Source organism: Dromaius novaehollandiae, chromosome 3, assembly GCF_036370855.1.
Source record: "Dromaius novaehollandiae isolate bDroNov1 chromosome 3, bDroNov1.hap1, whole genome shotgun sequence".
In the NCBI taxonomy this organism is placed as follows: domain Eukaryota; kingdom Metazoa; phylum Chordata; class Aves; order Casuariiformes; family Dromaiidae; genus Dromaius; species Dromaius novaehollandiae.
Genome location: NC_088100.1, coordinates 55,199,854 through 55,216,390, shown reverse-complemented (window position 1 = coordinate 55,216,390; position 16,537 = coordinate 55,199,854). Strand labels below are relative to the sequence as shown.

Here is a 16,537-nt window from a genome sequence, read left to right as displayed (position 1 = left end):
ACCTCTCACCCCGCCACATGCACGGCGCCCATTGGCCCATAGGCCTGCCCGGACGTAACTTCCGCCCACGGAGAGCGAATGACGTGGCTCTAAGGGAAGGGGCGGCACCGCTGCAGCCCGGCGTGGGGATGCCCCCGGCCGTTGGCTCCGCCCCCGGGGTGGGCGGGGCGCCCGCGCGACGCGGCCGTTGCCGGGGCGGCGCGGGCGGGGCCAGCCGCCTCCTAGCTGGCCCCGCCCGCGCCGCCCTCGGTCCCGTGACGCTTCGGTTGCCGTAGCCGAGGGCGTAACGGAAAGCGCGCCAAATTCTGCAGGATAAAACCCTCCCCTTGAGGCAGGGGACTCCCGTGCTTGGAGCGACGCCTTCCGCGTTGCCTTACAGGTCCTGCGGTGCCTGTATCAGCACCGAGCTGCAGCGGTGGCCGTGAGGAGGAAGAAGAGTCTTGGGAAGATGAGTCACGGAAACGCTGATAAAGTGAAGACAGCGTTTGAAAAAGGCCTTATTTGTCTTTAGGCTGGAGTTTGCTAATCTTTGTTAGACCAGATGACCAGTTTTCGAATTTTCCAGCTATTTCTGGAGGGTCTGATTAAGATACTATTTACTTCTGTTCCTTTGTTTTCTTAATATTTGTAATGCCTTGTTTGCTCTGATATTTTAAATGGCAGGAAATTTAAAAACACTCTATAAGCAATAGGGTCTCATGGGAGTCTTTATTAATGATATGTCTAATCCTCAAAGCTTGAAACATTTTCTAAGAAATCCTATAGCACGCCTACAAGTGGGCTAGTATAGAAAATGGGGGCAGCATAGCTTCTAGCAAATTACTGAGTGTATGGTGTGGTGGCTGAGACTTCAGTATTTTCTGTCAGCAGGTCTGTCATTACAGCAGAGGAGTACTTGTTGCCCTAAGTCAATGAACAATCATCATTCTGCTCTACAGGAGCGAGCAAATTCAGTATTCTAGCACAAGACCTCCATTATGTGAATTACATCTCTTACACGAAGTCTGTGTTTTCTGGGTTCTTGCTACCTGAGCTTGTAAAGATCCATAGATCTAGAGATACAAAATACATTGCAGGCAAAAGATAGAGCAGGAGCCATTAAGCTAGACCTGTGCCATCAAACAGACAGGAGGATGGAAATGACACAGGAAGATATTCACAGTACCCTATTAAAAGAATCAATAAAAAATGAATTAAAAATATTGTATCATTAAAATATTTTTCTTGCTCAGAAAATAAGTATATTTCAGGCTTTTAATACAGAGCAATATTAGCTGATAGAAATAACACATTTAAACAGCTAGGAAGGTTGTCCTGTTCCATAACTGTAAATCTTTAGCCACCAAAATTTTATTGAGCTGTTACGTTAAAAAAAAATTAAAAAGTTAATGGATGTCACTCTGTTTAACTCGTATAGCTTAATGTGTTGGGTGCTTAAGAAACCAAGTATCGGTAGGATTTGCATAGGGGACATAACCGAATAGCTGCACTCGGACACCTGACAAAACAGACTTTATGAATGTAAGTGATTATTCAGTTACTGAATGCTAACAGGAGATAAAGAATAACAGAAACTGTTTGCTTTGAAAAGTAATTTGCTGGTGTTATCACTGCTCACTTATCAGTGGAAATTTATGAACTGCCAGGAAATCCCTTAGATTACAGCTTGTAATTCACTGTTTTTAGTGGGTTTGGTATTCCTTTTTTAATTTTCAAGCACTTTGGGAACTGCTTAATAAAATTTGTACATATATTAGAGTTGATGCATATACCATGAAGTCCTTTTGCGTGCAAAAGTCTGGAAGGCTTCTGCCACTGAAAGGGGGCACTTGCAGCATATACTCCCACATGGAATACACATCACCCAAAAATATATATACAGCAACTTATATTATAGTCAATTAGCTATTCATCTACCAAAATCCAAACTCTTCCAGTAACTTTGTCTTATTTGCTCTTACCCAAATATTTTGCAGAGGTAGATCCTATTTCCTGAGAATCTCCCTTGCCCTATTTACAATAATAGAGTCAGGTCAAATTGACCACAGTATTCTGGTTCATCAACACATCTTAACTTTGGAACTAGTAATAAATGTTACTAACCAGGACAGTGACTGTTCTTCTGTTTGTTGTATTCACCATGATAAAGATACACCCTCCTTGTTTTACCTGGAGCTCAGCTAATTTAGTCTAATGTCATTTAAAATAGTTTAAAATAAATGAGAGGCAAATATTTCTGGAAAACTGAAAATCATTTTTCAAAGGCAAGGCTCTGAACAATCCTGAGAAATTACCCACATCAGTGTAGCTCTCCATTTTCAATTGCAGAACTATGAGTTTAAATGGGTTGAATGCCAGACTCCTAGTAATGGTATCTTGCAGTATTACAGGATTTTATTTATGGTTTTTTTTATGCAACTATAAGAATGGTCTACTATAAAAAGGTCCATACAGAGTTACAGATTTTTTTCTAGGAGATAGTAATTGTATTGTTACCTCCCTCAAACTACCTAATACTAATGGCATAGAAAAATAGGTGTGTTTTTTACAATTTTCAATGGCATCCTTATCCTAGCCCTTCTGTCCCCAGCTATCAACTCTTATAGTACAAATTAAAGAGGAAAAGTTAATGGTGGCCTAGCAAGCTGGCTGTCCGTAGAGAAAGAGGGTAGTCGGCAGCTGTAGACATCTTAAAGGTTCACCACAGAATAACCAAGGAATTAATCTAGTTCATAATCATAGTAATCATCATCTGTGTTTACTCCAATGCTGGAGGGGTCATGGGGTTTCATTTTCTTTCTGTCTTCTTTGCCTTTTTCTGTGGAAGACAGATTGTCTTGACACTGTTGCAGAATCTTGTTGGAAGACATCCAGCTTTCTCCTCGACTTTCAGCTGGTGCTGCACACTGCCCTCCTCTGACATCCGTTCCTTTGGCCATGAGTGCTCTTCTGGTTCTGAGAAGGTCACAAGTGCAATTCCAAGGGTTTCCATCTAAATACAGATGCCGGAGGCGAGGTAAATACTCTAGGACTTTGCGATCCAAGGCAGATATCTTGTTGTTCCGTAAATTTAAAACCTGGAGCTGTTTCAAGTCCTTCAGCTCTTGTTCTCCAACATCTTCTATACCATTTCCCTTTAGATCCAATCTAGCAAGGGTATCTGGAAGTCTGAATAAAAATAAAACAATACAAATGTGTTATATTCATCGCATTAATTTTATTTGTGTAGGTGGTATTGGATGATGCATATTTGCCCAGCCACAGCTGACTTAAATTAAATAAAACTATCACTAACAAAAGTAAAGTCTTTGATATTCAACACTGGTAAATGAAAGCAGTAATTCATTCTTCTGCAAAAAAGATGTGGTCCTGAAATGTGTGTCTATTTTTTTGAAGTTATCAGAATACTATCTATGCACACTTGAACTGTTTTCCTAAATTATGGCAATTCTGACCTGTACTGACTGTGTTTGTGCAACTGAACAAAACAGCAAGTCCTGCTGTACTAAGAAGAAAGTTCAAGTGGGTGTCAAGTAAGCTTAAAATAGTTTTTTGTACTCTTTAATGCCATAAGCAAGCCTATGACCAGCATGAAGGATAAATTTGTAGCAGCATGAAAGATGAAATGTCTAGAGAAGCATGACAACTCTGCTACCCCAAGTACTTCTATATATGATTTGTTAAAAAAAAAAAAAGTGACTAGTTCATGGATGAAAGAACTAGAATTTTTCTTCCTTTTTATTCTCCTATCCCATCAGATTCAAGTTAATTAATCATCTCAGAAGTAGCCCATCTGATGATATGTTGTTATGTTTTGAGCAACAGGGAAAAATAGAAATGCTTTTCAATGGTCTTTTTAAATAGTACTTTAGAGAATTAGAACTGTTCACATTTAAAAGAAAAAGAAAGCCAATGATCTCTGGATATCATACTAGACTTGTCAGTTTCATTCTTACTTCCATATATCTTGTAAGTCTGTGATAAAACTGTTGTATTTCAAAAGTCTTGCTCCTTTACAATCTTCTATTTTTCTCCAGCTCTAGTTAGTGAAAATTGTTTAATAGAAAAACCAGTTAACTGATGTGGACTATTTTTAATTATGTTAATTTGAAATTAACCCCAAAGTCATTTTAATATTGTACTATGCAAGGTGATGAGATTAAGAATCATGACTAGAGATTTTAAGGAAACTTATTCACTATAACTGTCAGTGAAATTAAAAATGGTAATTATATATTTATAATATTTTTATATATACATATATATAAAATAAAAATGATAATAATACCAAGAACTATTTAAAATGGAACACCAATATCCCACAACTGGCAAGTGTTGATAGTGGTAGTTTATCTCAACATACTGATTTGAGATATCTTTGAAAATGACTGATAGAGTATAGTGTGATCCTCACTGGCTGAAATGATTGTTTCTGGGAGGCCAAGTTTGACTTCTTAGGCTAAAAGGTTGTTGCCATATTTGTGCAAATCTCACAACTTCCGTGGGAATATTTCAAGAGTAAGGCAGCTCTGTATTCTACTGTATTTCCTGTGTGAGATCAGAATTTCATGTGTTGGAATGGTAAGTCATTCCACAGAATTTGGTCTTACCATTGTTTGTGACTGCAATAAATGTGTTTTTACACCAAACTACAGACAGTGATGATAGTTGTCCAGCATAACACTATAACGTAAGGGTACTCTAGGGTAAAATCCCAGTCCCACAGATGTCAAAGGTAGTGGGATGTCACCTGAGATATTTATCCAACCAGATTGCAACCTAAAGCCTGACCAGCAAATCCTTAAACCTATGAATAGTACTACCTGTGAATAGTACTATCCATGTACCATGGATAGTATGTTAAGCTTGTGGCTGTATTGTTTGACTTTCAATTGAGAGTATATTGAGAGAATAACTGTATTTGAGTATGTGATGAGTGATGTTGCTGCTAACATAGAAGCCATGCATGTTCAGGAGCTGATCGTGACAGCCATGCTGCAGCTGCTGCTCCAGAGAGAATCATCAGGCTGTTTCCTGCATTCAGACCCCTCCCAGCAAGATTTTATGGAGTAGGAGCTCTTCTGTGTGAGTCCTGAAAGTACTTGGACTTGTAATGGATATAAATTCTGCTGGGGGCAATTTCATTTCGTTATTTTCTTTTCAGAAAAAAACAAAAGAACCTCTCTCCTCCTCATCCCCACTGAACAACTGCTAAGACCCATTAACTGTGACATATTAACTATATTTGTAACCTCTGAAACCAGTGACTGGTAGTTCTCAGATAACTTTCAGAAGTTACACTTTTATTTCTGTGTATCCATGCGACTACCTGGGATCAACAGACAATTTAATTAAGTATACAGATTTTTACTTCTCATCATTTCCTTCCCTCTTTTATGTTTAGCCTCCACTTGAAATTTGTATTTATTGTAGAGTTCAAAGAAAAAGTCTCCAATATATCCTTAAAAGCTGTACTGTTAAAAGGTAATAGAGAACTCTTTCTTCCTGTTAATTCTCTTGACTGTGAAGGTTGTAAAATAAGATGGATTAGACAATACTAATGTAACTAGAAAGCATTAAACATTCCTGTCAAGCTAGACTGAAATCAAGTATTTATATACCACTAAATCACTTTCTGATTATAAAGCTTCTACCAAGTAGATGCAAATGCTAAAGGACCTGATGCTAAGTGAATTGAAATTTTACTACATTATTTATTTGGGCCAGTTAAACCTGTCCACAAGCCATAAAAGTAAAATTTAATAGTGCAGTTCTGTTTAAGAAGCTGATGTTAATGGAATTACATGGCTATTTTTATGCCACTTTACTGCACAGCTTTTTGAAATTAAAAAATTACCACTATACATCAGAGCAGCCTCCATCTGGTCTAGCATCCCATCTCTGATAATGGCCAAGATCAACACTCAGATAAACGTGAGAGAAGCTGTAGGAAGGGCATTAAGGAACACTGTGTGCCCAAGGGATGTTTCTTCTGTGCTCCTTTGACTGGAGTTTTGCTTATAGTCTGGAGCAGGAGAGTTTATAAGCCTTCCAAATACTTTATTGTGTGTGAATTTAATGAAGTTGGGAATGCTAATATCCATCTAAACAGCACATGTTTTTTGACCAGACTCAGCTCCTGAAATCTTAGTATTTTAACAGTGATAAGCTCAATATGGGTTGGTAAAAACATCAGTTTTAAACTTGCTGTCTTTCACATTTATTGAGTGCTCCATTAATTTTGCATTATAGGAGAAGATAAAACTAAGCAGCAGTGTAACTTCTCTATAACCATTCTTTCATATTCTTCTATTCTGTTCCTTTTATTCATGTGCTAATTAGTCTCACTGGCAGCCAGAGATGTGAAATGAGCAGATTCACTGGACGCCAGGGATGTAATAGAAACAGCTCTAGTTCTAAGCTGAGGCTGCCAACAAGGGTGCTAATTAATGCCACTTATGGCAGAGGGCTTATGGTATGGATAGACTTCTACTATGAGTAGGTCTGAATGCTAATTTTTTTCAGTTTAGCCCTCACTCTTGTAATCTAAGGAAGGGGGAGGTGACACCTGTCAACCAGCTATCCTCAGATTCACTTGCCTCAATGGAATAGAGATCAGGAGATTCTGTTCCAGTGCCAGGTTAGAAAGCTGTGCACACTGCTGAAGAGCTCCTGCCTCAAACATGCGAACAGCATTGTTGTCAAGAAACAAGTGTCTGAGGTCTTGTAATCCTTGGAAGTCCTGTGCTGTCACTCTTTGAATCAGGTTATTGCTGCAGTCAAGTTTCTGCAGTCTGCCTGGGAGCCTGAGTGGCATAGCGTGGAGCTGGTTCTTAGAGAGCTCCAATGTTGTTAAGTTAGGAAGAAGCTGGGCACCATCTATTGATGAAAGCTGATTTTCTGAAAGGAAGAACTCAGACAGGTTTTCAAGGTGTTTCATGTCTCGAAGTCTTATTGTTTTGAGTCGGTTTTTATCTAATTTTAGTGACAGCAAGGACTTAGGCAGGTCAAGAGGCACTTTCGTCAAAAAATTGCCACTTAAGCTGAGAAAATGTAGATTTTGGAAAGATGCAAAGAAGCTAGTGGGGAAAGAGTTGAGTCTGTTGTCAGCCATGCTCAGATACTTCAGCCTAGGAAGTTTAGGTGGTGCAGACACAGATTCCAGCTTGTTGCCATCCAGAATCAGACTTTGTAAATTGCAAAGGGAAGAAAATGCACTCAGAGGCAGAGTCACAATCAAGTTATTCTGAATATCAAGCACTCTTAGTTTCCTCAGGCCTTCAAAATCAGATGCATGCAGAGTGTTGATGGAGTTATCGCCAAGTTTTAAAATTTCAAGGCCAGATGGGAGGAACATGGGTATATGCTTCAGGTGATTTTTATAGAGTTCCAGGGACTTCAAGGTGCTCAGAGCTTTGAAAGTATTGTTTTCTATTGATTCTGTTCCACTGCACGACAAGACCAGCTCTTCAAGGGCTGACATTCTTCTGAAGTCAGTAATCTTAAAGAGAAAAACATAATTCATGTGATAATACACTATCCAGTTCATGGATCTCCTCACTGGTTACTTCCTGATGCTCTGACCATTGCTGGTGTTTTTTCTTACAGAATGAGAAACTAAGAGGAACTGAGAAATAACTAGAGAGGTGTTACTTGTAGGTATCTGCAGTTTGCAAGTATTTACTTACATTTTCAGAATTTTGTTGTTTAAGTCCGTATTGTACCTGGTTTTGAGGAAACACACAGGCTTGAAGAGGGAATGTTCCTTTCATTTCTGCCTGGTGTCTAGTTTGTGTGAAATGGATAGCTAGTATCACCAGTGGCAGGAATCCTTGCAGAGAGTAGGTGGTTGTTACATGCTCACTGCTCTCAGCAAAGCTTGCTGGTGCAGGTTTGAATTCATAATACAGCCATTTCTATATATCAGCATTACTGTCACTACCGTATGTGTTCCCCAGAGGAAGCACGTATGGATGCCATCACTTCTCCCTACCATGAAGTTTTGGTAGGAAACTAAAATCTGACATTCATATTTCTTCTTCTCCTCCACTCTCCCTTCTTTTCTTCAAAGTAAAAACCTCTAATACTGAGATGACCAGACCAAAAGTGTCAGATTGGTTTGGTCTGAAAATCTTCCGTATGGAAGAGGTTGCTTTTATAGCTACTGAGTTTTTGTTACTTAGTAATAAACAGATGCTTTGCGGTGGTAAATGAAACTCGCATGTTGACTGTGACTATAATATATAGAGACATACTAATTGTTTCATTATTTTTCTGCTCTCTTGGAAACTGCTTGTTAACGAAGCTTGCCATCTTGTGTTTTCAGTTAACAAGCAAGCTTAAATGATTCTGGCAGTTTCCTCTTAATGGAGGTATGAGAAACTATGGAATGAGGGTAAATCCAGGAACTCTCAGAGCGCACCTGTTAATTAAACAGTAGTTCTCTGAAATTATCAGAGATGCTACCCTTTGACCTAGGTGCTTGCTTTTCAAAAAATGCGTTTATATGGAAAGCACAGAGAGCTCAGAGCAAGGTGAGCAAGCCTTCTGCATGGGGGAGGCAGGAAGGAGTGGCCTCATCTATATTCCCCCCCACATCTCCAGTAAAGATTGCACTTCAGTTCATCAGGGTGAGAGGTTTAACACTACTAGTCTGCATGCTACTTTCCCAAGGGCTCATTAGCTACAGGCACATTTTACTCTCACTGAGAGAAGCTATAAGGTGCATTTGGCAGCATAACCCCTTATCTGAGTCAGGAGTCTTAAGGAAGGGCAATACAAATCCTTTTGCAGCTCCAATACTGCATTGTAGTTTTGTTCTGTGATCCTGATTAGGCTGTGTGAACAGATTTGGTTATCATACTTGTGTGTCTTAAAGCAACTGATTTAGGTGACTGTAAAAATATTCCTTCCTTCTTTATTTGTCTAATTCCCGCAAGTTTTTAAGTTGTATCTCTTTATCTTATCTACAGACCCACATTTTAACTTCTGTTAAAATTAGAGCCCACACAGCTGTGAAAGAGAAGTCAAATTTCACTTTGCTTTGGCATCCTTAGTTGTCACTAGCTTCTGATTATATTCATTCTGTCTCATAAAGTCATTTTTGAGCACTTTTAGATTTGATGCAGAGTCAGTGAGGAAGAGTAGATATGGAACCTCTATTGATACAGGTTTTGCCATCAATTGTACTTCAGTTCAATGAGGAAATTTATGAAACACTGATCATTCTCAAAAGTAAATAACAAAACTGGCCATTTTCCATTTTTCTATCATTGCATAAAATGTGATTTTATTTATTTGTTTTTGCTATGTAGTCATTGCAGAATGGGAAGTACTGGTCATAATTAGGAGGCTAATCTTGCAAAGCTTTAATCATGAGCATTCCCATAGGAATGAATTGCAGTGCTCAGGAGCAGAAAGAAATAGTGATATGTAAATGATACAGGAGTCTTAAGGAAACTGGAACAGCTTTTGAAATAACAATTGAAATAGGCTTGACATATGCTTTCTCCTATAAGTTCAAATGAAATATTTCCTCCTTTTGCTCAGTTGATTGCTGTATGAATCTAAGAGGCTTAATTTTCATCTTAGGAGGTGATAGAGAACTATGTGAATCAATTCTTTTTACTTCTGGTCAGTGTACATTCATTCTGTGATGTTAGGCTTCTTAATGTGGATTATTATCATTTCTATTTTCCCCATATTTGGTATGCTTTGCCAGACTTGTGCTGTGCTGAGACTTAAACATTCATCCATACTCTTGCAAACCACACAGTCATACTAATCTGAATCAAGACACTTTTGAAAGCCTGTCAGCTCTCTTTTTGCTACAAAGTGATGTTTTAATCTCTACCTAAACTGTAAAATGATACTAAAATAGTTTTATATTTTAAAAAGTAGATCTTCTGAAAATGTATTTAAGAGACTTTTATTTTAATAGCAACATTTTCATAATTGTGTCATTTTAAACTTTTGGGGGGGATTTTTTTTGCTTTTGGAATTTTTATGAGTTGGAATTTATTATAACCACAGTTTCTCAAAGCAGTCTTGCCAGAGAAACAGCTTTCTTCTAGCAGAAAGTATATGCATTAGTATAGTTAGAAATAAATGAAACATTAAACTGAGAACGAACAGATTATAGTTGCTCTTTAAATCAAGGAGGAGGCAGAATTTAGCGTAGAAATATATCTTCTTTTCTTTTTAATTTCTTTACCATTTTAATATTGACCAATTCAAAGTAAAGTCCTTGAAGTACTCTACTGATGCTCATTTTGAATCAGATACTTATTTTTCTGAGGCTACAAATTGCCAAACCATATTATATGAGAATGTTCATATAAAAAAAGTCCTTTGGAGGTCAGCTGTGGAAAGCCTAGACTTACATTCAGCTTCTTTTCTGGAAATATTTTGTTTTCTCTAAGATGAGGGAAATGAAGGAATTATGGGAAAAAAAAAAAAAAAAGAAAGAAAGAGTTTCTTTAGAGCTGCCAGACAGGTACCTTACAAACAGTAATCAAAGCCTGTTCCTGCAAGCACTATTATATGTGCCAGTGGAATTCTGCAGCTGTGTAAAATTAAGCATATGCGTATGTTTTTTTGATTTTAGGATGTCAAGAGCACAATTTGTCACATGGAAAGAAAAATGAAAAATATATTCACAAGCCCAGCTTAATCCGAAGTAGAGAATCTAGATAATTGCAGCCAGATAGCACAAGGAGGACTTATTTCCTTTCAGTGCAAAGCCAGTAGTAGATGTAAGGCATTCTGATTGGTCAGTTAAGTTAATGTAAAAAGTGACAAACTCTCTCTTAAGAGGGTTTCATGCACCATTTGTTCTGAACAGTCATAAAACATTTATTTCATTACTCTATTCACCTCTAACAAATATTTAAGTGCTTTATAATAGATACTTGTCTTTTCCCCAAGTCAGAATCTAAGGTCACTTTACTAGTAACTGAGGAGTAGTTGACAGGTATGGGCAACTAGCCTAAGAAAGGAAAAATGGCTCATCTTTCTTACTTTGAAATAGAAATATTTTCTTCTGCACAGAAGATATATTTTCTGATAAAGAATTACTTCTATAGGCAGAGATTTAGTTTAACTAGATACATCAATATAGCTAAATTACACTGATGAACTGTGATTCTGGGAGGTATGGGAGCTACAAGAAGAAAACCAGAGCTATTAGTATTGGCTAGAAGAGAAATAAACTCTTTTACACTGTTAAATTCCAAAATTACTCAAAATAGGAACTATTTGTCAGTGGTCAGCAGGTATCCCAGATGTAGCTCTAAACTGCCTTTTAGCCCATTTTATTCAATCCTTAGAGCAAAATTAAAGATGTACTTCAGAGCAGTTAAAAATCTATTCTTTGTATGGGGACAGGTATATTTAAAAGAAAATATATCTCTTTCAAATTGGACATTTTTTACTATTCGTAGAAAATTGGTACACAGCAAGTATATATAATGCAAGTGGTTATACTTCCCTTGTGTCTATTTATGACAGGTAAATGTATTAAATTAATATGTTTCAGGGTGGGAAATAGAGAAGCACTGCTCCAGGACAAAATGAGCATAAACTGATAATGACTTAACAATTTAAACTAGTGATGCCTCAAGAAACTCAGTAAAAAACTCTTAACAACACAAGTAGTCGTCAGCTTCAGTTAGAAGCTGTTATTGTTTATACAGGTTATTGGATTGGCCTGTCATTGCTTTTATAAAATATCATACACTGCCTTGGACTCTAAAAATGCAGGATCAAGCCCTGATTATTAACTCCCACTGTGATTCTTAGTAGCAGTTGTACCTGAAACTTGCAACTCACAGGGGAAAAAGAACTTCAATTTCTTTCATTAAGGAAACCACTCTAGCTACATAAACCCTCTCTATTTAGTATGTAAAAAGATTATATTGTATTAAGGGAAGGAACAGCTTTTGAACAAGTTAAAAAAATAAACTTGTAAAGTGAATGGGCATTTGAAAACAAGTCAGGATTTGGCTTGTTGTTGCAAATTATAGAACATACATGCAAGATTATAATGATTTTAATAGCTGCTTTTTGAGTTGCATATAAAAGAAATCATCAAGGCAAGTGAACTGGTGTTTAGAGACCACAGGATAATGAAAACACTATAGGAATATATTTGCATACATTTAAAAAGCAAGTAAAAATAAAAACAGATGTGGCACCATTTTATCAGTTTTAAAACCTGCAATAAGATTCTCCCTTTACTTGAAAGCCACCACCATCTGGGAAACATGGCTTTTAGTTGCAGCGCACTACAGACAGTATGTACACTGGATTTTTCCTACCTGGAGTTGTTTAATTTTGCTGTGACTGATGTAGAGTCTCCTGGTAGTGGAAGGAATTTCTCTGGGGATCTCTGTGGTTCTGTAGCATTGCACCGACTGCGCAGAATCACAGTTGCATCTTCTAGGGCAAGTGGTACTCAGACCACTGTGAAAAGGAAACAAAAAGACAAAGAAGTAAGATAAATACATCTTCCAAAACAGGAACTCTGGAACTATCTCAGCAGCACATAGTGTGAATTATGCGCCAAAGTCCTTTTATACCATGAAATCTGATAAAAGGATATTATGACTGTGTATTTTATCCCTATGAAAAAACAGCAAAAACAATACCCTAATTTGCCTGGGTTAAAATGTTGGCAGGCATTACAAAGAGTGAGAAACTTAAACAGTGATAAGGTGCCTTTACATTTGTAGGTATGTGAAATCAGTGTTATTTATTACCTGACATCTAATCTGCAAACATCCATATTATCTCCAGTTTCCTAGTTTTGTTAAATGTGACACCACAGAATTAGTGGAGAAAAGATAAAGAGCTGTTTTATAGTGGGGCTGTAAAACCTTTGTATCTTCTGTGACCCAGTATTAGAAACAGTAAAAGCCAACTACGACCAGCAGTGAAGCTTTTTTACACCTCCTCTTACATTATTACATATTAAAAAAAAAAAAAAAAAAAAAAAAAAAAAACAGGCAGCAATTATTCTAAAACTAAAATACACCATTAACTTTTTGAATATTTATGATACAGCTGAGTGGTGTTGGTTGGTATACATTTCTTTAAAGATTCTATAAAAATCTAAGTTACCTCTGTTTATGTGATTCAGTAATTCAAAGTTTTGTTACTGTTCTTGTATCTGAAAATTACAAATGTGAAACACCTGAAAGCACTTAGTATAAATCCAGTAGCAGATGATGAAGAAAATGACAGGTGGGGAACACTAAGATTCCCCTCAGAGTTTTCTCTGGTCATTAGTCCTTCTCTCGTGTATCTGCTAGCTATGCCATCTTCTTACTTGACGTCCCCGCACACTGCAGTACAAAACTTCAACCGGTGTCTGCTAAGCCAAGCAGCAAGAGCAGAAAACCTATTTCTAAATTAACCTGTAGAACTGGCATTTTTAACTGTCTATGCAGAAAATCCTGTCTGACTTATGCCATAGTGATCAATTATGAAAAAATGAGTGGGTGAGCAAGATAAGCAATGATGTTTTAAAACAAACATTTTGACGTATCTTGGTGTAGGGTCCGTTAGCTGATTTTTTCTAAAAGAGTCAGAGTACTCAGATAAAAGTGTAAAACCTGTCTGTGTACTGACAGCTACTAGTGCACATTATAGCAGGTGATGCACTGGATTTCCACTGACTTGAGTTTAAATGCTGAGGTCAGTAGGACAATAATGTTCAGAAACTTATGTAGATATTTGTATTCTTCAAAAATGTAATCTAGGCCTTGCATGAAGAATTAAACAAAATGAATACTTTTTGTTCCAGGAGGCTCAAAAGAAGTGCAGATCAAGCCCTAAACTTTGCAGTTTAGAGCTGTACAATACTGCAGAGTCAATCTGAGAATCCCTTTAAATAAGAGCCATATACTGCATCTTTCCCTAGTTTGCAAATCTGGAGTAACTCAGGTGATGTTACAATTTACAGACATATTTACAAGATAAATTCACAGTGCAAGATTCTTGGCTTTTCATATTTTTGAGCAGTATATATATCTTTGGTCTTTTCAAATTAACGTGAGGAAACTTTATTGATTTAATTGTTCATTTGTGTGATATTGTTGGACATGATCAATGAAGAGTGATAGGTGTATCCATTAATCTCTGAAACATACTTGCTTTAAGCAACGGGGTATTTTAAAGTGTTGGTTATGAAAAATAGTCCTATTAAATTTGTTTCCTGTAAATTCTGACACACTTCCATGAGAGCAGATGCCTTTGTTTTTACAAAAGGCTGTGACTGTTTTTTTTTTCCTTCATTCTAGGCAACATGATGGTAACAGGACTGATGGAGAGTCACAGGACTACACAATTGTAAGCCTAGCAGGAAGATGGGCTATGCAAAAAGGTGAATAAACATTCCAAGATCGCTAGCATGGAAGGAACACTGCTGGCTCAGTGTGTTGCACAGCTTTGCAGTGTGACATTGAGAAAGTAAATCACTGGAGGCCATTTCCTGCCAACAGTTTTTATGCAGACTCTCAAAACCTTTCAGTGGGGAGTCTGTGCAGAACTAATGGCATAATATTCCCTTAAGTCATTTCTCTGTCAGAAAGAAAGAAAGGTAGCATCTGTAACTTGTCTTTACAAGAAATCCCAAGGACATACTACACAGTATGTGCTTTAAACAAAAGTAAACATTTCAATTCAAACCAAAAAAACCCCCAAATCCTGACTGGACTCTTTGTCTTGTCAGCTCTTAATAAGAGCATTGTTTATAGAAAATCATGGCAAAATAGTAAAATATAATGGCCAAATTTGGATAAAACGTAAGTTTAACACTCTTGTTACGGAAGTTAGAAGACCTTTGAGGATTGCTGCTTGTATTTCAGATCTGAATAAGGGCTTATGTGACTGTAAAGTTCGGTTTTTTTTTTTTTCCAAATATAGCAGTTAGTCTCATAAAAATAATGCCTTTCTGTACAAGCCTTTGCTCATTCAGGATTCAGCATTTTTTGATAATAATATGCAATACTGGTGTTTGGGCTCTTTTTCAAAGTCAGAGATTTGACAAAAGCACACTGATGTATGCCAAGATATAATTCTTGTGTATTTTAATTTAGGATTACACTTAGAAAATCCTGTAAAATTAAGATGACATTAAAATTAGCAAAATGAATTTGCAGAACTGAAGTTATGGAGGGTTTAGAAATGTCTGAGTTAAGACAGCCCATAAAACTTGTGGTTGGATCCTTTGTGATGTACATCATGGTACAAATTGCACAGGGGCAGATGCAGTCTCCTCATGAAAAACATGGAGAAGGCTGAGCTCTTACAATCTGAGTGGCCCTTGTCTCTGGAAAGGAGAAATTGCAGGACAAGACCAGCTCCCAGCAGAGAGCACAGGTTAGGAGCTCAGTCCTCAAGAGATGGCACAAGACAAGCAGACTGGCAGCTAGTAGATGCTAAGTGATGGAGTATGCTCTAAAGAATGCTCGGCATATTTAGCTGCCATATGCTATCAAGTGCCTGCTACTGAGTATGTGTGAATTTATAATTATTTTTTCTGGAGGTTTTTAACTTGGATTTGGTCCAGTTTTTCATAGGGACAACAAATGGCATTTGTCTGATTTAAAGGTTACCTCCGATCAAATACTGTTCTCCAGAGCATATAGGGCTGCTATGTGAAATAATCATAGTATTGTTTTTAGAAACAATATGCCTCTCTTAATCATCTTTTGAAATAATTTGAAGTGCTTTACGGAAATGTTTCTTAAACAGCCTCAGAGGGATACACTGAATCAAAAATATCAATCTAGACAAAATTTAAACAAATTTGGTTTTGGTTATTATTAGAGGACATTCTAGGTAAATTAATTATATATACAGATTGTAAATTTATCGAAACTGATTTTGCTGTTTTATTCCCACAAAATAAAACTGAGTAGAATTTCATGAAAACATTTACAAGCCTGTCTGAAAAACAATGTCTCACTCTTCCTTATAAGACAAGTTTTGTGAAAAATATTTTTTACCTGCTTTCATAGTATGTGGAGAATGTGCTTTCTAACTCCAGGCAACTTCATTTTCATACAGTGGCAACAGCTGCTGAATGACTTAAAGCAGATATTTCCTCCACACAATAAGTAATGTAGGTTCCCTGTTCTTCCTCTACTCTGGCTACAGAGAGGAGATGGAAGTGATAATCCCTTTGGAATTTCTGACATTGCACCTGTCTGTGGGCTCTTTGGCATTCCAAAGGAATTAGCACAATGAAACTTGTTGAAAGGGAATGAAACTTTGTTAAACAGAAATCACATATCAAGGAGCTTTAGTCATTGCCAGTTTTATGATAGTGCTCCAAGATCAAATGTCACTGTGGCAGGCACCCTGCAAACAACAAATAAGAAGCAGGCCCTACCTGAAGGAAGTCAGTTTAAATAATTTCATACACATATCCCACTAATGGTTTTGCTATTGGCCTTCAAAGTATCCTTACTAATGGCATTCACTTGATAGAGAACTGTAATTCATTAATAATTGAGCCATACAAAGCAGTACC

The 16,537-nt window shown here is 37.2% G+C and overlaps 1 protein-coding gene and 1 long non-coding RNA gene across 2 annotated transcripts; one reads left to right on the top strand and one right to left on the bottom strand.

Annotated features, from left to right (window-relative positions):
* The first annotated feature begins 254 nt into the window (after positions 1-254).
* Positions 255-15,984, top strand: LOC135327863 (uncharacterized). The gene is made up of 5 exons (XR_010388343.1): positions 255-578; positions 1,418-1,521; positions 2,832-3,016; positions 4,975-5,085; positions 14,301-15,984. It is a non-coding gene; the product is annotated as an uncharacterized LOC135327863 (long non-coding RNA).
* Positions 2,336-12,506, bottom strand: LOC112997484 (nephrocan-like). Its single transcript, XM_026123534.2, has 3 exons — positions 12,318-12,506; positions 6,600-7,501; positions 2,336-3,168 (listed from the first exon to the last, which is right to left on the bottom strand). The coding sequence occupies exons 1-3, from the start codon at positions 12,504-12,506 to the stop codon at positions 2,721-2,723; spliced, it is 1,539 nt and encodes a 512-aa protein (XP_025979319.1). The 3' UTR covers positions 2,336-2,720.
* Positions 15,985-16,537: the final 553 nt, after the last annotated feature.